The sequence below is a fragment of the Athene cunicularia genome, assembly GCF_003259725.1.
Source record: "Athene cunicularia isolate RWA chromosome 1 unlocalized genomic scaffold, athCun1 chr1_part2, whole genome shotgun sequence".
Classification (NCBI taxonomy): Eukaryota; Metazoa; Chordata; class Aves; order Strigiformes; family Strigidae; genus Athene; species Athene cunicularia.
In genome coordinates, this window is record NW_020799092.1 from 54,806,413 (window position 1) to 54,831,085 (window position 24,673).

The 24,673-nt window shown below is 35.8% G+C and overlaps 1 protein-coding gene across 2 annotated transcripts in view; it reads left to right on the forward strand.

Moving 5' to 3' along the window:
- The first annotated feature begins 8,408 nt into the window (after nt 1–8,408).
- MDFIC (MyoD family inhibitor domain containing) overlaps nt 8,409–24,673 on the forward strand; it is a 46,268-nt gene continuing 30,003 nt past the window's right edge. Inside the window, exons 1-2 of one of the 2 annotated variants that reach the window (XM_026868425.1) lie at nt 8,409–8,447; nt 18,403–18,534. In XM_026868425.1, the coding sequence (XP_026724226.1) occupies nt 8,426–8,447; nt 18,403–18,534 (154 nt within the window). In that variant the 5' untranslated portion in view covers nt 8,409–8,425. Of the gene's footprint in view, nt 8,448–15,907; nt 15,994–18,402; nt 18,535–24,673 lie in introns of those variants that run through there. The other variant, XM_026868424.1, reaches the window with a different exon arrangement.

The following is a 24,673-nucleotide window of genomic DNA, read 5'->3' on the forward strand; positions in this document are numbered from 1 at the left end:
TAACATTATGACTTTTCCAGCATTTTCATTAATACTTTAAAAAGTTTGAAATAAACCACAGGAAGAGGAAAAGAGAAATGAAGGAATTTGTTCACTGTAATAGGCTTTCTCACTAAACTAAAATGTAACCATTTCTTTTAAGCAGAAAACACTAAAATTCCAGTGATTTTATGTCGACATAAACACACACTCTCCCTCTCTGATATGTGGCAGACATTTCACATATTAATGGAGAATATCACTGTGTCCATCATTCAGTAGGCAGTACTGCAACCCCATATATATGATCTAAAAGTACCAGATATATGGGAGGACCCTTTGAATCTAATTTGTGTTTTCTGATTTTATTAATATTTTAGCTGAGATATTATTATAGTCATGCATAAATATCTGATTCTTGTATGGTTGGTAGTTTAGACTTATCCTTAATTGCCAGAGTGCTTATCTGCTTTTTGGAGTGAATGTCTCTGCGGTCATACCAGAACTATAAAATCCCTTTCAGTACTTCTTATTATAATAATACAGCTGAAAGTATTTTAAAACCAATAGTCAGTATGGTCACTATGCAGCCCTGGAAATGGTATAGGTAATTTCCTCTTGTCTTTCTAGTTATTCCAGAAAGTCTATATGTTGAAGAAGGGAACTGGCAAAAGCCAAGTTGTTTTTAGCTTTTTTTTTGCTTCCTGGAAAAATCCCCATTCCAGGATTATAGACAGAATTATATCAGACCTGGACCAAGACTGCATAATTCCCACTTAGCTAAGCAATAAACTGAGGCAGAAGACTGTTTTTCTTTAATTCCCTCTTTTAGACAAGTAAGGCTGCTTTTTTTCCATGTTATTTTGTAATGTTATTTTGTAACTTTAGTTCTGTCCAATCTAGAGAATTGTATGTTCCTTGCTGTCAAATAACCCCATTATTTTAGGCAAATATACAAACAAACAAAATCATGATAGTTAAAAATACTGGTAGAACTGACTGAGGTTTGGTTTTATGTTTGTTTCTCCTATGATCTGCATTTTACATGTAATACACAAATGATCATTTGATGCTAAGACTTTAGTCCAGTAATTTATATTGATGTCAAAATGAAAAACAGGAGAATATAATCAGGCAATTAAAGAAAATATTGATTATGAAACAGAACAAAGAGGGTAAAAAATTACCTTATGAAATATTTTATTTTAATTAAACTAGAATTCACAGAATTGTTGCAGTACTGTATATTTTTTTCTTTGTGAGTTGTAAAGATATGGGTGAGAAATGTCTTCAAGATGGCACAGCTGTGATTGAGAAGCATGAGAAAATAACTTCTGCTTGTATGTATAGCAATGACTTTTTATCAGAGATTTGATTGTGCATTCAGTATTATGGGCTCATAATATGCAAATGCATTCCGCTGTTAATACACATTCACAGCATACATGTTAGTCGTTCCAAAGGAGCTGTTACAATATATGCTCTGAATATGTATTAGGAATAATACACAATATGTAAGTAAGAGCATTCTATATTATGACAACATAGCATAGAATGCACAATATTTTTGATACTCATTCATAGTGTTCTCTGGCAGCTCAAAAGGAGCAACTGTACTATGTATGATGAACTTATATTGAAGATGCACAAAATTAACTAAATTTTTACAGATCTCCAGATGTGATACCATTAACTCACACAGCAGTATAACATACAGGCTTCTGTTCCACTGCATTATTTATTCTATTTGTAAAATATGCTTGGTTTAGTATTTTTCATTTTAACATTTTTTGGGAAGGATTGACTAGGTATTCTTTTCATATGGAAATAGTTTTATTTTTGTGGAATTCTAGATACCGTATTTTTGCAAACATCATTTGATACTAGCAATTAGTTTGATACTGCTGAGAAAAGGTAATGTAAATTTCATGAATACTCACAATTGTAAGGAATGTGCATAAAATACTAATGTAGAATAATGCCAGATCTAGATACTGCTCAGGTTTCAGAAGCAAAAGGAGCCTTCTTAACCTGAAAAGTAACAGAAATGTTTGGCTTAAAAATTTTTTTCTTGCTATAAATAGAGCCTCTATGATTATTATGACTGATTCAGCTAAATTCATTAAGTTATTCTAAATTTACTGTCTCTATATAGTTCATGTTACAATATTTTGTGTTCAGTTTTTAAGCAATATCCCCTTAAACTTCCTGTCCTGTTAGCTCAAAAGATGCTGTTGTCTATTGCTTATCTTTGCTGGGGTGACCTGTAATGTCAAGACAAATTCCAAATAATCTTGAACACATTAAAAAATCAGTACACAGTTTGAAACATTCATTTTCGCTGAATTTCAAGTTTCTTCTGAAGTCCTAAATAAGTTTTTTTATTAAGTCCAGTATTAACTGCAAAATGAAAAGCTGAATAACTGAAGGAAATATATGCAAATAAATTAACTGTTGCAATCCAGCACACCTAGTTGTAATTGAATACAGAATATTTCTTCTTGACTTATTTGTAGGAATGTAATGAATTACTAGTTGACATTCTGTTGTGATGAAACGTCAGTTTGCACGCCTCAATATATGATCTGTTACTTTTTCATGTGAGATCTATTACCTGCTTGAGTGAGCTACTTGCTTGAGCTTGCTAAGGAATAGCTGAAACTACCATAAACCATGCCATGTGATGTATTTCACACTAAGTGGGATAAAGTTTGTTGAGCTGAATTCATCTTCATGCAACTCCTTGGACTTCATTGGAGTTACATCAGAAATAATTAATCTAAGAATATTTTATTTTGGTTTACTTCATAATTTATCAATTTGAATGCAAATCTTTGCCACTTGTGTTAGAAAATATTTTACAGAAACAAAATATTTCTTATACTATTTTACTTACTATAAACAGAAAAATAAAATGGAGAAAAATATATTTTAATATTTTAAATTCATGTTTAGTTTAATTCTCAGTTGCCAGTTTGAGCGAGCACAAAGAGTCATTAAGCCTCACGTTCATTTTCTCCCCACTGTGGAGTCTATCCTGTATCAGAAAAACCTGGACAAGAATATGTTAGAAAGACTTCTTGCTCCCAGGGCAATGCACAGCGTTACTTGAACCAATTGCTTCTCTAAAAGAGAATGCATTTCTTTATTCCATTTCTGGTTATGGGAGGAGTTAATTTTGCATGTCTCTAATTTCATTTTAGGCATGCTATTGTTTTTTTTTTTTTGTTTTTTTTTTTCTATGTTTGTGCTCTTTAGAGGCGGGTTTCCTTGGACTAGAAGGAGTTTGTTGCCTTGTTAAGACCAGTTGGTGTGTAAAGCAGTGTCAATCGCACAACACTTCAGTGGTTATGTTTTATAGAGTACAAATTCTGATCTACAACACAGCGGCATCCAGCTCCATTCTGGCACATGACAATTTAAATGGCTTTAAACAGGATGTTTTGGAGAAGGGTAGTATACAAGCTAGGCCGTGAACACCAGTAACCAAAAGTTCTCCAAACCAGGCATGGTAGTGACCTTTAAATTCCTTTTTACTGTGTTTTTATGAATATACAGCATGTATTTCTGCTTTTGTTCTAATTAAAGCAAAACAAAGAAACAACAATTAGTAAGCTTCACTTTAAATACTGTTATTTTATAATATAATCTGGTTTTAACTCCAAGACTTTTATTTAGCCCTTTTAACAGTCTTCCCATTTCAATGTTAACCACACTATAAAATATTTAGGACAGTGATCCTGCCATGATCCTAATACTGAAAAGAGCTATGAAGTTTAGAGTAATACACATGTTAAAAAATGCATATTACAAAGTTGAAAATCATGTTCTTAGACATAGCAGAAGGATAACTTGAACTCACAGGTACTAAGGTGCAAGCAATCAATCACAAAAATATTTACTATGTATTTTTGTCCATCTCTCAGAACCATTTAAGTGATCCAGGGTGTTGAGAAGGATGTAAAATGTTTAGTTTCCTCTGTTCCTGCTGATGGAAGGCAGTCAGCATCAGTTAAAGAGTAGCCTTGAGGAGGGAAAGCTGTGTTAGGATGGGGAGAAAATTTGTGTACCTACATCTGCACTGATCCATAAATAATAGTTATTGATCACTTTTTTCCACTGCATAAGCTGTAATATGTTTAATAATATTATTTATTTGAAGAGTTACACATGAATTTTCTACAACCATTTTTGAGACGAGCAACTCTGCTTTCCAAAACTTCCTCCACAAGAAACTAACTGATATCCAAAAAAACCTCAAAGACTAAAAGTCTGCCTTGGAAAATTCAAGCTAGAAATATAGCTTGAGTTTTTAATAACATAAGTAAATAACCTCTGCAGCAGTTAATTTCAGGATATTGTGGGTTTACTTTAAATAAACAACTTGTGTCTTTCTAAAACACTTCCATTCAGACATGTCTATTTTGTCTGGAGGCAGTATCTATCATACGGTTTGTGTAGGAGTTCAGACTAGAAAATGCTGATGACCAATTTTGTCCTGAAGACATATGATTATATGCTGCATATTGTGTACTTTCAATAGGAATATCTTTTACAGAAATTTTTAATCAGGTAAAAAAACCTTGGAGTTTGGGGGGGTTTTCCTTTTTTTTTTTTTTTTTTTTTTTTTCAGGAAAATTTTACCTGACTGTTTACAAGTGATTTGAGCTTCTATTCACATCCATCCAAAATCTGCCATTAACTGTCTAGAAGACCATACCTGAATTTTATGATCTAGCAATGGAAGAGTATATTGGAATACATATGTGCAACAGCCTGTTACTCAGTTGCTATGGTAAGATATAGCATACCTTATGTTTGTAGCCTGCTTGAAAGGTGGCTGATGTTACTGTCTGAACTGCCCACTTCCTGAGAATTTTCAATAACATTTTAGATTGATACATCTTTTAAATAAAAGTAATGAAACAATTATTTTAGATTAGCTGTGTATCTGTTGGAACTATGTTGTACTGTCAGGAAGTGCTGTATGGTTGGCTTATGCCAATGAACTTTGGCTATCTGTGGTATCTCATTAACAATGACCACATCTGGACCCATCTTTTTACAATCATCACAGTCTTTGGTTTGTAATGTATTATGTATTGCACAGTATTTTGAATGTGCTATTTCAGTGAATTGTGCTTTTTTAAATATTGAATTATCTTACCTTTTTTAAATCTGAATTTGCTTGGTTGTAATATCATCTGAAGATCCTCTTCCATTCACTTAGTTGCTTTAAACTCTATATAGGCTGCCACACAGTTGAACCTTGGCAAGGTAAGCTCATCCCATCATTTTTTTTTAAGAAGATAAACTGAACGCCATGGAGTTTACCATGTGGGTTTCATAGATAAGGTTAAAAAACCCCAACCAAACACCAACCCTGGATGGTATCTGCTCTCACAGGCATTTATTATCCAATGAAATATTTTGAAAGCAGGGTGTGGTTAGCCAAATTATTGCTCCTCCCACTGTTCTCTGCTATGTTTCCAGTTTCAGAGGGGAAAACACAAGCTTGTACGATGAGTATGAGTCATAACTTCTCTTCTGCTACTGACTCATTTGTGAGTTTGAGGTAAGTCATTCTACCTTATGTCTCAGTTGCTTTGACCCCAGGACAGCAAGGAGAGAAAGAACCGTGGAAAGTTATGTAATGTTTTCGTAGATAGAAAGTGTAGATATTGAGACCAATATTGTTGTTATGCAGTATAGTAATAATTTTGTGTGCCCCAAAAGGATTTTTTTACAGAGCTTCTTCCCCACATAATTTTTGTTTTTCCATTTTGCCACGAAAAAGTTTAAAGAAAATTTATGTTGTACCAAAGAACATTTTAGGTTACTGAAATACTTAAAATTTATTGTATTTCTCAGAGGAAAGTATATGCATCTTTCATCACACTGTTGTCTTTTGCACCAATAATGACCCATAATAAAGCTATGCATTGGTGCAAAATTATTGGTGGCTTCTGAAGTACGAGGAGGGCCTGAAATGTGAGGAGTCTCACACAGAACTGGCTCATACTCAGGTACTTACACTCCATCCTGGTTGGTTTGCAAGCATTGCAGGGAAATGCTAAACTTTAAAGTGAACTTTTAATACCTGAGCACATTCCTTAGCACTTATGACCATATCACAGTAAATCTGCATCAGTTATAGTCTCTTACATTAGTATGTAGATAGTCTATAGCTTGGCTATTTTGTATTCCTACTTTTGTGTCTCGAAGTGTAATGACACATACCAGTAAAGTTTATTTACTAAGCCATAATAAAAAAATCTGCTTGTAAGTTTAAAGAAAATTAGAGTTTAAACATGGACATACTACATGCAAGGTGAAGCATGTAGTTTACGGACACCAGCACATACATGAGCAATAATTTCAGTACTCCGTGGTGTGGGCAAGAAGTGTGTGAGGCCACTGACCAAATCAGTCTGTGCCATGGGAAAGAAATGTACTTCCTATATAGAGAAAGCACAGGTAGCACTTCTTGGCAGATGATGTTGGAGGAAGTAGTTTGCACTCTAGGGTTTTACTTTTGAAAAATGCTTGTTCTATCTTTCATGTTCCTTTGAATATTTTTCTATGCCCGTTTTAAAGTCCTTTTTTATACACATATCGGTATGTTACCTGTTAAGGTACACGAGAGGGTTAGGATGCGTTAGAACAGATCCTTCAGAGAGGTGGAAGGACCGGGCGGACCGGCGTGGCGGCCTCCGGGGTTCACGTGCCTGGGCACCCCGCTGTTGGGGCGCAACTGGTTGAAGGCGCACGGTAACCGCAGCGGACAACTTCTGAGCCAGCGGTTGCACCACTGAAAGTGCCCCTGCACCGCTGCCAAGCGCTACAGCTGCAAACCCTGTCCAGGCATGAAAGCCTCCCTTTCAGCTTTGCTTTTTTTTTTTTTTTTTTTTTTTTTTTTCTTATTTCTGGTTAAAACAATAAAGAGATGGAAGTGTTACAGAGTTACACCAAAGAGGGGAGGTCGTGGGGAGGGGAAAGAGAAGAGGGGGTGGGGGGGAAGATCCACTGATGTCAGCACGGTTCTCACTACTTGAAAAACTGCAGTCATTCAGAGGCAGATGCTGGTCCTTAAAAATAGCTTTCTTGTTTCTCAGTTTTGTGTTTAGAATCTCTTTCCAGGTCTTGCAGTAAATTGAGAAAGGTTTATACAGGAGCAGCAGCGTTGTTCAGGTTGGAGGTCACTTTACTGTTTGTTTTCTTAGATTACTCTGTGATGCTGCAGCTAAAACCAGTTTCTGAGAGTATTAACTTGTTTCGTATCAGCTGAAGTTTGTTAAAAAGTACATTTATCTTAAAGAGAAATTCTTTAAGTTATGTCCTATTTGCATTTTCACTAACTAAATTTATATTCTGATCACCTTCATGTAGGGAAGTTTGACAAGGTTCATTGCAGGTTATCCTCAAAATAGGGAGGTATGTTTGCCTCCTGAGTCCTGGTCTATGAAGATGAGAATTTTTTTGTTTGTTTGTTTACAGCTACAGCTTTGTTTTTCAGAATTATGACAGGATTTAAAAAAGTCTCTGAAGAACAGACAAATAAGCTTGTTCAAAAACTGTAACTTTATTCATAACTGGTTAACTGGAGCAGAGCCTGGTAACAGTTGTTGCAACTGTGGATTAAAGATGCAGTCTTGTTTTTGTAACTTGGAAAATCAATAGCTATGTGAAATCAAAGTTGAAGACTCATTTGAGAAACCAGAAAGTATCCATAGCTAAGTTAAAAATGTTCTGGCAGGAAGACATATTAAATTGGCTTATAAAAAAAAAAAAAAAAAAAAAAGATTAGATACAGAAGATCAAGCATGCAGAACTGAACTGTTACAATCATGTTTTTGCCAGAAACATCAGTATCTGTGATGCATGTTTGTTTACAGTGTTTTGTTTTTATCTGTCATGTGTTCACTGGTTAAATTCTGCGTGTAGGCCATACATCAAAGCTACTGAAGTTGTAAGTCAGTGAACTAACTGGCCTGGAAAGTGGTCTCATTCTAACAGTGCCACTTTAAACTGAGTTTTCACTATGAAATAAAGTCTTAAGTGATTCCATTTTGTAAGATTTTCAGTACATGCTACTTTTCATGAAAAGTAAGGAAACAAATACTGATCTGTCCACAGACAATCTATGTGCAGAAAATCTGAATGACACAATTACGGCTCATACCTGTTGAGGTGGATTATCAAGTTATTTTTCTTAGGGATCAGTAAGGTACAAACAAGTGTAATATATTGATTCAGGTTTGCTCACTGGCCAATCCTTTCAAGGCACATGCTCAATTTTAAAGCATATGTATAATTCACAGAAAGACAGGGCTGTTTTTTTACAGAATACAGCATTCAAATACATAATTTTTATTCTAATGAACTTAGACTTAAGGATAACTGTGAATATTTGTTGCTTTTTTTCTAGCCTAAGTCTGTTGGGGAAATGGGGGTGGAAAGAGGAAGAGGTGAGTTCATAACATTTCCAGTCTATATTCCAGCATTTCTGTTGTCAGCTTTGCAGTGTGTGGTTACAGGGTAAGGTAGTCCAGATATTCCAGGACTGAAGATCTAAGATAGTATGTCTGGGACTTTAAACACCCTCTACTCTTTCTATACTCCCCCCAGGACATCCAAAAGTACAGTGACTTCTCTAGAGTTCGGTGGTAATTTAAAAGCTGTGTTTGAAATTCATACTATTTCTGGAAATAGGCTAGAGGTATTTGGAAAATCTGCAATAATTTGAAATAATTACTACTTAGAATCACGTCATCATATTTATGTGATGACTCTATATAGTTACAGTGAGATACTTGAAACCTGTGTCCACCTAGGAATAAAGGTTCCTTAATCAGAAAAAAGTGGCTTATGTTATATGTATAATAAAGAATTTTTGATTGGTAAAAGCATACTTTAATATGCTTTCTATATTTGTTTAACTGGTATAGATACCATATATCCTGAGAACAGACTTGTCTTTTCTGTAGTTCTGTGAGGTATTATCAAAATATCGAGTGCTCCTTTTGCTTGCTATCATATACATTCAGTTGCTGAAGCCAAACTGTATTTTTCCATGAATGGAAAAAAAACTTCAACTGTTTTAAATATTCAACAAATAGCTATCCCACAATGTAATTGAAAACCAGACAAAAGCAGTAAAGCTGAGGTGGGTTGCAAGGGTATGTATCAGTTGTGGACATGGTGAAAACTGCACTGAGGCATAATTTGGCCTACAGATATGGCATGCTCTGGCTTTCACAAATTAAAAGAATATTTGTGTGTTAATTTAACCACCATGCTCTTTCAACATCTCCCCCATCACTGTTCTTCCTTGTTAGTTCATTTTTTAATTAATGCATAAATATTAGTGAGATTATTGGACTTTGCCCCTCCACAATTAGTATGCTATGAGAGAGCATATTAAATCATAGTCATCTTTTGTGGCAATGTCAATACTCAATTTCAGTCTTTAAACCATTATCTGTGCCAACGGAGTCTGCTGGTCTAAGGTATAGACTACAGGATGAAAGGTTTAACCTAATTTCTGCAAACATCTAGTTAATTTTTGCCACATCCTTCCAAAAGAGTACCTCTACTTGTTAAAGATCCTAGTCATGCAGTCTCTCTTCTGTAGCTCCACACACCTTGGAATCAAATTATGATCACTTCTACGTGTGTACTGTGTAATGTAGTCAGCGAGTAGTGTCACCTCTATGCTCAGACCCCTTCAGTTTGACTGTGATCAAGTATTTTTTCCACTGGTAGGTAGCAAAATAATGTCCCTAAACAAAGCATGTGACAATTAGTGACCATTAACCACTCTGCTTTAAGGAAAATGTTTCATAGGTTAGAGGTCATGTTGTGAGTAGTGCCTGGACTATGGGTGGACTTTTTTATTAAATCCTCTGCATTTGAATAAACCGTGGAATACAAGAGAGAAATTCAGTGAACATGGAACTATATTTAGAGAATTAGGACACATTTTAGAAAATGTAGGACCATCATCTATAAAATATTTGGAATGCTTTTACCTTTGCTTGTTGGTATCTAAATGTAACTTAGAATAACAAGTGCATAATATTTAGCTTTCTAAATTTAGAAAGAAAGTAAATAAAATAATAATAATAAAAAGGCTTTTATGAAATTTAGATTGATAATTCCACTTCAACTATATGAACTTTCTAATAACTCTGTAGATGATGGAAATCTACTAGAATTTTTTTTTTTTTTTTTTTTTTTTTTTTTTTTTTTTTTTTTTTTTTTTTGGGGGTAGGGGAGGACAATGGAGAAGTTTAGTAGAAGTATTAACGGACAAGCTCTATAAGTGACCGTTCTCTGGTGCAAATCATCACTGTTGCTGGATGGTGATGCAGTTCTGATTTGATGTCTGAAGAAGCCATATTCAGCAACTACTACTTCTGTTCAGAAAAGTACAAAAAGCATGTGCTCCTTTTCAAGAATGTGATTCAACCTCTTCATGTTTTCTGTGCTTAACTGTTCTCATGATGAGGAGCACTAAAGGAATATTCTAGCTAGTTGAGACAGGGTTACAGAAGACCTACTGCTGGGAATGTTTGGACATTCTTGAGGCAATAACGATTACTATCACCATAATTACTACACTTTACCAGCAGTGCCTCAGTGTTATGAGTAATGGATTTTTATTTTAACGGTTAACCAGTGCACTCAGATTGCTCAAATTTACCAAATATTTCCCCCATATTTGTGTTCCCACTTGCAGTCTGACAAAAGTTGAGTGAATCTGTGTAAATTTGTTTCGTTGCTGCCAGTACTGAGGCATTTATTGAATATTACTGACTAAAAAACATTCATGAGTGTCTAACTCTAGTTTGTCATAAAAATGTAGTTCTGCTTTCAGTTTCACGTGTATGCCATTCCAGTAAAGTGATTCATGTCCACATGGGTGTGATAGACTTGTATTTCATAAAGTTGACTGTAAAGATCTTGCATCAAATTTGAAACACTTTTGTTCCATCTCATAGACTAATTTTATGTTAGAATAATTCTTCTCAGATCTGATTCCAGGCCTTCAGAAGTTAGATTTCTTTTTGGTTTAAACACTCATTTTTTACTAATAAGTAGTATCCAGCAATGGGTGTGTTATGCTAGTGTTTTCATTTGGATCAGCAATCCTGTTTTGAAGTGAACCGCCTGTTCAATCCCTCTTTAGTTTGTGTTGTGGAGTGATCCTGGGTAGTGACCTGGACTGGATTCCTTTAGGACAAAGGAATCTAAAAGATGCACTATGGGAATGTGCCTAATGCCCTCCAGCCACTAATAAACCACCAGTCTTTGAAATTAAATGAGAGCTAGGCCAAAGTAGAAAGTCCCTGGAACATGTATAATATGGAACATGTCCTTAATCATCTCTTTCACTGTACAGGTCCACTTCTATTGGCACATGCTGTTGCTAATACAGCCATAGCCACTGAGTATTGCCTAGCACTTTGGTGAAATGAGTTTTGTACTCATGTGAAATATTGTTGGATGAATAACATAAATTTATAACTGACTGCATGACAATTACTGTGATTATTTGCGAAATGAAGTTTTCATGTATTTGAATTTTTTAATGCCTTTAATAGTGCAGAGTACCTATATGCATGTTGCTATTAATTTTTAATTTATCATGACTGAAATCTGTCCAGGGCTGTCAAACTTGTAGTACATTCATGGTTGTTCCGTATCTTGCACCTGGAAAATTCTGTGTAAGAGCTTTCCAAGAAGTTCAGTTGATTTGCTCTAATTTTAAGGGACTAATTTTTTCAGTGGCATCTCTGAGGGCTATTGAAAGTTGTAATGAGACATTTAAATGAAAGCCACTGAAATGAAATAAAAACAAAAGAGTTATTTTAGTTTTAAAAAAATCAACTATCTAAGTGGAGGATTCCAACTCCATAATTTGTGGATAATCAATATTAATTAGATTGTGCAATCAGTCATTAATGAAATGAGATCATTTCAGGCAAATCATGACCTGGAATAGTCATTCTGTTACACAAATAGCATAGCTGAGCTTGTTATGTGAAATGCCTAAAAGTTTTAGGCTTTTCATGAAGTAGCTCATGGGTGTTACCGTTAATGGTTGTGTTGTGAAACCTGGTATTATCGCAGTTCCTTTGTGTTACTGTTGTGAACAGTGGAATTTTTGGTGGGAAATAGTATCCTCACTGGTTCCTTGCCAGCGAGGATATTAATGAACAAAGGAAGTGTTAGAAATGCAGTGTTTGCCACATGGGATTGAAGAATCCCTCCCCGCCACTGCATGCTTGAGACAGAGAACTGTTTTGTTATCTTTCCTTTTGGAAAGATTCTTCAACTTTTTTGTTCTTCACTTCTGTGTTTGTTTTTTGGGTTTTTTTTGTCCATTTTTATAATTCCTCTTTGCTTTGAAGGACAAAATTCCATTTGGGATGGTTTGAGCTTTGCACATGTATGTTTTAATCTGTGTCTGCTTGTTCAGGGATAACTCAGACCTTCTGAGGATTCATGTTTATATCCCAGCAGCTGGGTCAAATTTAGGTATGTAAGTAAACTTTGCCCTGTGCTTCCATCATTCCTCTGCCCTTAAACAATAAAACTCTTGGACTGTTCCCAACTCTGCACATTTGGAGGTCACAATGACTCCGCTGCGCCAGTCCATTCTGCTTGTGTCTCTCTCCTTGATGAGAATGATGCACTCAGGTTTCCAGAAGCCTTACCCAGCAATTGCTTTTGCTTTACTTGTTATTTGGTGCAGCCCACCACACTGCTGGTGAACAGAAAATGAATGTGTCATAGCAGCAAAGCCTTCTATTGTTGCAGCAACAGGATTTTTAACTCATTTTACATCCACAGTGTCCCTGTCTCAATAGAAAAACTCTAAACCTGTTTTTCAAGTCCAGTTTGTCATGTTGCTAGTCAAGCACTGTTACAGTTCACATGCTTGGAAGAGATGTCTGAGTCGGTATATAGGCTTATGTGTCATCTAATGATAGAAATTAGCTGTCAATCACACTCTGAGGACAGCAACTCACTTAATGTGGGCACTTGTTTCCATTTTTTTCACATGTTCAGAGATTGAATATTGCATACTTACTGATGCATTAAGGTATGATGCCATGTTTGAACACACTGAGACCTATTTTTGAGCAAGCTCAAGAGGCAGAGTTTGGGGGCATGGGGGGGCAGCTGGAGTATGAATGTACAAATGAACAAGCACTTGGAGAAGTGAAGTTGGTTATTTGTCAAAGACTTGAGCCCTTTGAGGTGTGTCCTGCAAGTGTACATCCCATTACCTATCTTTTTAAAATTTTCTATCAGTTTTGTGTATTAATTCAGTGTCCACTCAATATGGTTTACATTATCATAGAGAAAGACAGAATTAATATAGCTCTGAAAAGAGGGATACTTCACTGGGATATTGTAAGAAATTTTCAGAAATTAGTTTGATCTATAACCTGGCAACTTTGTAAAGGCATAGAAGACAGCATTGGAGGGAATCTAGAGATATTGCCTTGTATAGCGTTTTTGCCTAACGATACATAGGTCTTTCTTGACAATTCTGGCTATTTGTTAAATTTTGGTTTTAACAGGACTATTGTAATAGTAGCCTTGTTGCTGACCCAGACCGCTGACACAATTCTGTTCATGGCGTTTTGTAAAATGTATTTGTCATGATATATGTAGCCAGAGGCACATACTCCAAACTAAAACAAGAGTTAACAATCAGTGTTACAGTAGTCTCAATGGTGAAACCAAGTTTTGATTCTATGAAATACATGTATTGCTGTGTAATTTAAAAAATAAATGTAACAAGACTGCCGTAAAATGAATGTGTGTACTATAAAAGGGATTTATATATACTTGAATAATTCCAAATGACAAAAAATTAGTTCAACTTGTTCACTTATTTCACGAAACAGTAATTTTGAGATGTGATTAAAATGTTAAAATTTTTCTCAAAGTGGTTTACTAGTTGTCTGTAATATAGATATGATTTGGGCTGTTAACCATCTCAATTCTGTACTTTGCCAACATGTTGTATCTCTTCCTTATTAAAACCTTAAACTTGCATTAATCTCTACACAAGTAGAGTTTGTGCCCATGCTTACCTTCAGGATACCCAGGACAGGGTACTCTGTGTAGGTGTCACTGTCACTCCTGCAGGGCTTTTGGATAGAAGCCCTTCAGCCCAGAGACTGCTGTTAGTTTAGGAGAAGTACATAGCCACACAGGTTGTTGGTCTGGTGTTTGAAATGTCGTAGGTGAGATGGTTGTTGCTTTTGTGACACATTCTAGAGTAACTTACTGTGGTTTTAAAGAGAGATTGGATTTCTGTCTTAGCACTGACAGAATCAGAACATAATGAGTCTTTTCTTTCCGTTATTTGAACTGCTATGAAGAGCGTCTCCTTCTCGGCTGTCAGTTTCGGAGGTTAGTCACGTGAGAATGGAAAGGTGTACTAAAGGAAGCTGAAGCTAAAATATTAAGGAGGTATTACATAAAAATTCTTAAGGTTAAGCTTGATTGAAACAGGGGAGTGTTATAAATTTATTTGAAGATGCAGTAGAAAAAAGCCGTACTTTTCTATGGCCAGATCCAGCTATTAGTATTTGTGCCAGCTGTAAGCTTTATTAAAGCTGCTCTGCCACAAACATGGCACATCAGAGAAGATTAAGGTCTTTGTGTCTATTCTTACTGGACTCATAAATATGTTATCTTTCATAAACTACTCTTATCACTATTCTTATGCACCAAAAAAAATAATGGCATCAGCAAAACACAGACTCAAGAGTGTTCTGAGTGAGTCTTCATGTGTGATAGATTGTAGCTGGTATGTTGTAGTTGCATCTCTAGAATAAGAAGATTAAAATGTTATGATCCCATTATCAGCTGCTTATTATAAGGGAATAATCAAGAAATTAGTTTGTACTGAAAACTGAGGCATGGTGCACATTCAAGAAAAAAGTAATTAATCAGGACACCAGTGTTTGTCTATTTGCAGTGTTCTGATGCATCAGAAGGGATGTATGAAAAAATCTAAAATAAACTTAGTTTAACATCTACTTTTTTTAAAGCCCCATTATACTAAGTATGGCTAGGAGGGAGTTAATTTTATTCACAGCAGCCCCTGTGGTGCTGTGTTTGGGATTTGTGACCAAAACAAGGTTGATAGGACACCAGTGTTTGGCTATTGATAAGCAGCACTTGCACAGTATCAAGGTTTTCTCCTTTCCCACTCTGACACCCAGTGAGTGGACTGGGGGCAGGCAGGGGGTTGGGAGGGTACAGCTGGCTCAGGTTGGCCAGAGGAATATTCCACACCATATAATGTCATGCTCAGCAATAAAAACAAGGGAGGAGGTGGGGGAGGTAGCCATTGCTTAGAGACTGATGAGCATAGCTATACTTGTGGGAGGTAGTGAGTGATTTTTTCATCACTTGTTTTTTCTTCCTCCTTCCTTCACTTATTAAACTATATCTCAACCGACAAGTTTCTTCACTTGTGCTCTTTCTGTTCTCTCTCTTCATCCTGCTGGGGGCTGGGGAGGGAAGCAGTGGCCATGTGTTCCTTAGCTGCTGCCAAGGGTCAGCCCACCACACTCACAGAGTAGCATCTGCCAGGAGATTTGCTGCTCTGGGGGTTATTTCCGGAGAGCAAAGATACCAAATACATGTTTAATGCTGTAGGTTTCTGTTACGCACGTTCATGGAGAAGTCTTCATGTGAATTCAATAGATCAAAGAACAGATCAATTAATGCAAAGTGTTGTAAACTTCCTATCAAAATTGTTCAATGGTAGTGCCTCTTAACTTCTTTCTTGTTAACTGTTAATATCATTTACATTGTTCTGACTGGCAGTTTACCATATCCAGCTAGAATAATAAAAGTAAACATGAGAATTGGTTTTTTCAGCCTTGAGAAAAGAAGCCATGTTCCAGTATTTAAGGGGTGGCTACAAAGAAGATGGAGACTCCCTTTTTACAAGCAGTCACATGGAAAACATAAGGGGTAATGGATACAGGTTGCTCCTTGTAACAAGTGGAAAAATTTTGACAATGAGAAGAATCAACCACTGGAATAATCTTCCCAGGGAACTGGTGGACTCCCAAATATTGGATACTTTTAAGATTCAGCTGGACAGGTTGCTGGGCCATCTTGTCTAGACTCTGCTTTTGCCATGAAAGGTTGGACCAGACAATCCTTGAGGTCCCTTCCAATCTGGTATTCTATGATTCTATGGTATGAAAAATGCACTTACAACCTACATAGTTAAAAAAAAAAAAAAAAAAAAGGCAAAAAGATACTGAACCAAAAATAAGCAGAGCAATGAAAACTAAATCCTTATGGATAATGCTGACTGTGTTATGCACTCCTTCAGATTTCTTACATAAAAATGTAGTCTAGAACACTGAGGGCCCCATAATATTAACATGAATGTTTCTTAGAGCTGCTCATTGTTTACCACATGAAATAGTGGGGCTCTGCAAAATCTACCCTGTACAAGAAAATTGTGTACAGTAACTGCAGTTTTGTACTACCACTGCCAGGTACATATTGTCGTAATCTTGGTGTTGCTACTGCAGTAAAGTAAATTAAGGGCAAAATCTCTTGAAATAGCTCATTTAATCTTACTCTATGTGGGAATCAGAGTGCTTTTACACTAGCTCTCTCCAGGACACTTGTTCTCATTCAGTCTATTTCAGGGCACTTTTCAAACACTTTTGAAACACATTTGTACTTAATACCTAACTGCACAGGCAAAATCATAATACTTGAAAACAGCTGGATTTGTATCTGATACATATCAAGTAGAAATAATTTCTATCTGATGTCTGTCAAAGGGGTTGAAAAAATCTGGGTTTTTTTTTTGGATAGCATGGGTATCTAAGTGAGATTAATTCATCAGGGCAAGAAGCAAAATTGATTGAAGTCAGTGGATATCTTCCCAATCAAACTTTCCAGTAACTTTACTACAGTCCCAGTGAAATGATTCATCTCAGGATGGGCTTGAGAAAATATTGACAAGTTGTTGATGAGATGGTGATGGGAGGGAGGGCTGAGGGAGAAGTGCCATGGAGGTATCTGGATCGGACATTTCAGAAGCGGAAATTAATAGAAGAGGAGTAGCAGTGCTTGAAGGCACGTACTACTATATGTACAATACGGCATATATTATTTTGAGGTGGCTAACAAAGGCAGAATATTAGGATTTAAAATCAAACTGCTGTTGGTTAAATAAAGAAACTAACTTTTAATATGTTGCAGTAGCAATAAGTGATTTTTCTGTGTCTCAGGCCTGGAATCATTGCTTTACTAAAGGATATGGTATCATTACAATGTCCTAAGTGGTTTATAAACACAGTCTTATTTGAAACAAATAGAGCTAACAGAATTCTCAACAGTTGCTCGTTTGGATTTACTGTAAATATTAAATGTTGTACATATACTCAAAAAATACTCAAGACTGAAAATATTTAGTGTTTCAGAGATCCCTTGAGTAAATGATATAAACTGATAATCTGTCACTGTAAATAAAGAATAAAATAATTCCAGATTTGGAAATGTTTCCTTGAATGCCAGTAGGAAAAACCTGTAGCAATCAGGAATAGAAAGATTTTTGTGTGTGAATTTGACTATAACATTAATGACAGCGAAAATGAAAGCTGTCGGTTTGAGAAAATACAGGTCTGCATGCAACTGGCAAAATCATCAAAACAACAAGGTCTTGTGAAATAAGCTTAAGAATCCCTCAAATATACTTACCATGGGTATTTCCCTGCATCTTGTATATACTCGGAGAGAAGGAATAATTTTTCCTTTCATCATAAGCTAAACATTTGATTTTTATTCAGGAATGGCTTTTAAAAGGCACGTTTGTTTGTTTGTTTGTTTGTTTTCCAATGAAAATTAAGGAATTGTGTTATAATAACATTTCTGAATTTCTGTACTAATAATTTTTGAAGTTTCAGAAATATTTGTCTTCAATTATATGTTAAAATGAAGCAAATAGAGAATAGACTTTTGTGGAATTTTTGTGGCTTTTATATGCCAGAGCCACATGTATGTGGGAAAAAAAATATGGGTTTTTGTGTGATGAAACAATTAAAATTTTTATCTGAAAATTTGTGGAAAGTAACTAAATACAAGTAAAATCAACTTTAACTTGTTACAAAAGCTGCTGAGTGTTATTTTGCATGATTAAACACAATATGACTGAGAGACTTTCTTAAAGAGGAATTATTTTGATCTGAACAAATTGAAAATCAAATTTATTAGGAATTATTTCTAAGGAAACTACATGAGATGCTAAGACAAGTTATATTTTATTCTCTTGTTTTTAGTTTTCAAATACGAGTTTTGCTCACATACAGGAAAAATACCATAGAAACTAATATGTTAAAAATTCTTTTGACTTAGATAAAACTGACCAAGAGAACACAGCGGCAGGAGATAAAGACATAAACCAGCCTTCCAGTAACCAGAGTATACAACCAGAGATACAAGACCAGTCCATCTGGGGAAATCGCACTGATGGTGACCTCATCAGAAGTAAGTATTTCCAGAACAAATTGCTGCCATTTAGGCTTGCTTTTGCAGTGTAACGGGATACTGCCTGTTGACTCAGTTAAATGTGTGTCACATGCGATTGTGTTGCAACTATAATGCAGGTCTACTGAATTTATTTCCTGGAATGACTCCTGTCAGGGTGCATAAGTAATGAGTTTAAAGAAAGGTATGATTTGAGTGGTGCAGTATGATATATACCTCTGTGGCATCTACATTTTAAAGCCTTAATGTTATATTTGTCTCATAATGGGACCTGTATATTTAGTAGGCACATGAGCTGCAGTATGCAACTGTGCTAGGTGTCATCACCCTTGATTTCTCAGGTTATACATTTAAGTGGCAGAGTAAACTGTGCTGAGAGCAGTTGCTTCCAGGTGCATTGAGTACTGGTCAAGTGTAAGTTTATAAACAGTTTTGAATCCTAAAGTAGTTATTCCTTTCAAAGCTAGAAGAATGCTGTAAGGCAAGGGTTTAGACCTATGCGATGGAACTGCGGGGTTTTTTCTAATTACTTTTTACAAGTCCACACTCCTCATGTATGTCTTGGATGCTTTAAAACATAAAAAGGTATGCAAGATTATTCACATGTTTCTGTCTTGAATTGAAGATCATATGCTGTCCAAATTGCACCTTCCTGAGGTGAAAACATTTCTGTCAACTGCCAGAGCTAATACTAGTTTAAAATTCTGTGAATGCTTGAACGTTAGTTACTCAAGGGAGGGGCAGCATGAGGAACTGTTCTCTAATTATGGGGTGTATTCAGAAAGCAAATGGACCAAATGCTGAGTGGTGCTCCAGCTCTGAGATTGTTGCCTGACCACACACTTCAGGGTCAGTTTGGCTTGACACTGCCCATGTAGTACATGATACACAGTGGGGCAAAGTCTTATTTCTGAACCTGCTTTTGCTATGACTGGTGATTTTCTCTGGAGTTATCTGTTTCTTTTTAGTTTTGGTTTTTTGTTGTTTTTGTTTTTTTTTTTTTTTTAATCTTATCTATACAATCAACTTCTCCTGGACTTTGTGTTAACAGTTGAAGTTATTTTCAAACTTTAGTTATTACTTTTTTCTATATAATGAGTCCCAGTCAATATTTATATACTTAATATATTGAATAGTTATCTAGATCATTTACAGGAAAATTTTAATTTAGCATGTCAGATATTTATCTGACAATTTAAAAACAAATCTTAGGGGACTATAAAGAGGAAGAATTTTCTTTCACAGTTTGAGAATTTACCTAATTCCAAAAGATCATTATTTTTAAACCTAATTGTCCCTGGATAAGCAATTGCTTTGTGATTGTGTTGAGGACACGGGAAGGTGTGTCGCATCTGCTGCTTTTGGAGTGGCCTCCTCATTCCCTCTTCCTAGAAGTTTCCTTATTTCCAGACCCATGGGAAAGCAGATTTATTTGGTAGCAGTTAGCAGTGTGCCTAAACTATGGAGGAAAGGACCAAGGACAGTAGGGTGGTGCTGTGCTTCCTTTAATCCATTCACCGCAAGAATATACTGTAGTGGCTACACTGAAGAAGTGGGAGAGAAGAAGGTAAATTTTTCGATGTATAGTAGAAATAGCAGCAGATTCTACAAGTCCCTGGTAATGTGACTTGACAGTTATATGCAGTTACATGTCTCTGTGATCGGATGGTTTTCTGTTGCTGAATTAAAAACGTAACAGGGAAAAGATCAAAGATAGGATAAAGTTCTGAGGTATAATGTACTGCCACAGTGTGCATAACTGTGCTTCTCCTGGAATCACTAGTAGTTTTACCTTTGACTTAGTGAAGAGCAAGTTCCGGTTAAAGCTGGAAGTTTCTAAAATTCCTAGTGTTAATAACAGTTTTGTGTCGTAGTGGCTTTATTATGAGACACATTTGAGTAGCTGCTATGATGCAATCCTTTCTTTGTTTCAAATTAATGATTTTTGTTTAAGTTTTAATGTTAAAGTCTTTTAGATGGAAGAAACAAAAATTATGACCTTCAAGCAGCTTTTTCTCTTTTTTTGGGCTGGGGCTATGTGTAGGGAAGTCTGTTCTAAAAAAGATTGAGAAACAGTTTGGCTCAATTACAAGTACTTCTTGTAGGTTGCAGAAGTTTTACAACTTGATCTACACAGTAACTAAAGTTTGAAAAATAGAACAAGTAGAGCAAAGAGAAGCTTGTTTATCACAAACATGATTTAAGTATTTAGTCTTAAATAATAAGTATCGTAACTCAGAATGGCTGTGTTTCAATCGAATCTGTTACCCCACTAGACTAAAGTTTGCGGAATATTGCATATTGAAAGAAACTTGAGGTTAGAAATAAGTGTTTTGATCATTACAGTGTATTTTTAAACTGTTTCTTTAAAAGTTTTAGACAGGACATACCTCAGTTTTCTCAGGTATTAACAATCATTCGCCGCTATCCTAATGATTCAGTTACTTTTTTTCCCATACAGATTGTTTTCCACTCCCACATCTGATACATACTCCAATTGTATTAACCTTAGTTTTCAGTTATAAATGTTTCCAGTGTTTAATTTCCAACATTTTCCTTGTTTGCAGATGTTTTATCCTGCTGTTATATGGAAGTAGATTAATCAGTCAGTTTTATTGGCACACAAACAACGCAGTCTAGTGTTAGAGACTGTAATGACTTCATTATGTATGATTTCTCATTTGTACTTGTGAACTCAGTTTACCAAGCAACATCAGTAAACTAAAATGCTGCCCCCATTTTCCACAGTAAGACATTTTCACTTCACCTTGCCCTGCCCTTGCAGTTCTTTTCTCAAGCCCCCTTCTTTAATCTTTAGATTATGAGATTTCCCCCACCTCCTTTGGACCATCCCTTCTGCTCAGGAATGAAAACGTTCATAATATCCCGGGTAAATGGGTAATCTTACGGGAAGCTTCCACCAAGGAATTAATCATTTTTGAAGAGAGCTTGAGAGTCAAAAGGTTACTGTATACTGACATAAACAGGGAAGAGCTAAATAAGAAGAAAATGGTTATATTACCTTTTTGTTAATAAGCTTGCGTAACTGTAACTGCAATACTGTGTTCAGTTGGAGAAGGGTCAGGGGAGAACCGCAAATATCTCAGGAATGACTGGACTAGTTGAAAACATGCCTTATTGTGGAAAAACTCCTGGAATTCAATCTGTTTATTGTTAACAAGGGGGTAAAGAGGGGCTTGCCTAATCCCTAAGAAGCATAATACCACAACAAAACCAGAACTTTCGTAAGACAATTCTTCCACTGTAGCAGACAAAGGGACAACTAGGTGTAATGTCTGGAAGTTAATTTAGACTAGAAATAAGGTGTACGTTTTTTAACAAAATATATGAGAACAGGAAGAACTGCCTAATATTTGATGATTTTAGGTGTGTTACATTGGCTTTATTGTTCACAAGGTGGCCATTGCTATCCATATACTACAAGTATACTGAGTAAGGGAGAATCTCTTTGCCATAGCGGTTCCCCCAAATTGGAATAACCTTAATATTTTTTAAGCTCAGGTATTCTTCAAGGCAATGTTAAGACCTATTCCTTTCCCTTCAAAGATGCACACATATTTTGTGTTTTATTTCAGTCTGTAAAGGTTCTGCTTTTCAAAAGAGCTTAGCCTTAGAATAGCTCCATCTGCTTTTCCTTCTTCTTCGGCAGTACATTTTAAATATCTGCAAACACCTTCTGCTTATTTTCATTGTATGATCTGGTGGCCTGTAATGGAGATGTTCTGCTTCTGTTACTGCTCACCTTTGGCAAGTCAGGAAGAGTGGATGTTAAAGCATGCAGCACAGTAACCCGTAGCTATAGGAATGAAGCCATGGGAGTTTTTGCTTCTCCATATTACCACAATGCCTTGCTTTGTTCTTTGGGAAAAGTTGGGCCCCCCCCCCCCCCCCTTAAAAAAAGGCTATAAAGGTGGATTTCAGAATATTTAGGCAGAATTTTTACAGAAGGTACTAGGTTATCATCAATGTGTGCTGTTACGTGTAGGAAGGAATGTTTAGGGGGAAAGAAAATGCCAGTCTTGAACACTATTTGCTTGTGAGGATTTAATCTCCTTTCCAGTTCTCAAGCAGGACCTTAGCTATGTGATATTTAAGAAAACAAAAAACATCTACCATAGATTCAAATTGTCATGAATAATTGATTAATAATAATCCAATTCTCAAGATTAAATACCTAAAATATGCCCATGTTTTACAGATAGAAAGGTCATTGCTATCCATCATTTCCTAGCTTCAATTGCCTCTTTCCCCTCCATGAAACACCCTCCTGATAAGAGTGGTTCTTCAGAGAAAGGAATGCTTCATTCAGCTCTGTGAGGATTAAACAATTTTACATATTCTTGGGTCCGCTATTTTATTTACTACATTCTTTATTGCATTTTGTTTTATTGTGATATAAACCTGGATCTTTTTATCTTTTTGTTTTCTATACTTTTATGTTGACATTTTTACTTTACATGACTATTTAATTTTAACATACGGAGATTCCCTTTTTCTTCTGGTTGAGTAATTTCTGTAGTTTAATTTATGCAGTTTGGGTTTGGGACTTTTTTCCCAACAAGAAGAAGATAATCTGCCATTAGAACTGTTCCTTTTGTTTGATATTAATCCCAATATCTTTTCTTGGCTAATTTATGGTGCACAGTCACCTTACAGTTACTGTGACTTCAGATGATTCTGTTTATTCTGTCTAAAAATAATTCAAAGTGCTTGAGATAATGTAAATAGTTCTTTTCAAAGCGAGAAATTATGATAGCTACAGTCTTCTTGAAGCATAACTCTGTGTGTGAGTACAGAAATCATGCAGAATAGATTAATGGAAATTGTTCAAAATATATTGCTGAGTCTGAAAGGTATATTCTTTTAGTTAAAGAAGAGATTTATGTACAATGTTCCAAATATACACAGGTATAAAAAAGTGTGAGCCTGTGAACGAACAAAACTTTAATCAGTTCAGTACTTAAATACAGGAATGCAATATTTGACATTTAGATCCGTCTTTAAAGATGACAAATCTTTGAGGAATCTGGCCAGTAGGAGTAATAGAGGTATGAAGGTCCTCCCTGAGAACTTCTTTCCCAGGGAGATTTTCTAATCCTGTCCCCAACAGAGAACTAGCCTGTTACTTCTGTTCCTCCCCCGACCTGGCAGATCTCTTACTAATTCTGTTCCAAAAGTCCTCAAAAAACCTTGTCTCATGCCTGTTGAGGAGCCTGATGGGTTTTTAACTTCTTCTCAACTAGCTGTAAGATGGCTGACAACACATGCATTTTAAAAAAAATATTCTTTAAAAATACTGTGTATCACCTAGTTCCCTTAGCATAACATAGGAGGTAAAATGTGATCTTTTATAATAGTTTTGTACTGGTTTTGTCTGGGAAAGAGTTTATTTTCTACATAGCTGCTTACCGGGGTTACACTGTGACAAGTTTTCAGTCACTAATCAGTGAAATATTATTTTGATTTAGAGACACTGGAAGAAAGCTAACTAAGTATGTTGTACAACATATTTGTAGTATTCATGAAAGTCAAGATAATGCATCTCATAAAGGTGGTAGTGAAACTTAAGCTGTTAACAAAGTTTTGGAATTTAGTTGGCATACAGGCAGGCCAGTGTGTTGTTCACCAGAGGTATTAGGTCCTGTGAAGGACCCATGGATTTATTCCTACTGATGACTCACCAGTTGAAGCTGAGAAGAAGAATGAATAATGGTGTTCTTGCAGTAGGCTGAGAAATACAACTGAGAACTTGAAAGCCAGTGCTATCAGGATACCACGGGACCAAAAATTTTCATTATTCTAAATAAACTAATCAGAGTTTGCAGATGGTGCACACATATGCAACTGGAACTCATGTCCGCTACTATTTACCCAAGTCCTGATGATTCTGAAGTTGTTTAGATTTCCTCTCTCCTTTTTTTTTTTTTTTTAATGGATAAATATGGTGCACTCTTTCCAGTCTTTACCTGGAAGACTTCAGCAGAAAGTTAGGCCTTTTCTTGCTGAAAATCCATCTTCTCACCATTTTGATTTCCCCTAGGAATTTCTGGGATCAAACCTCTCAGCCAAGAGAATTTTACATCCAGGGAATTTCACACCTCATCGTTGCACAACCATA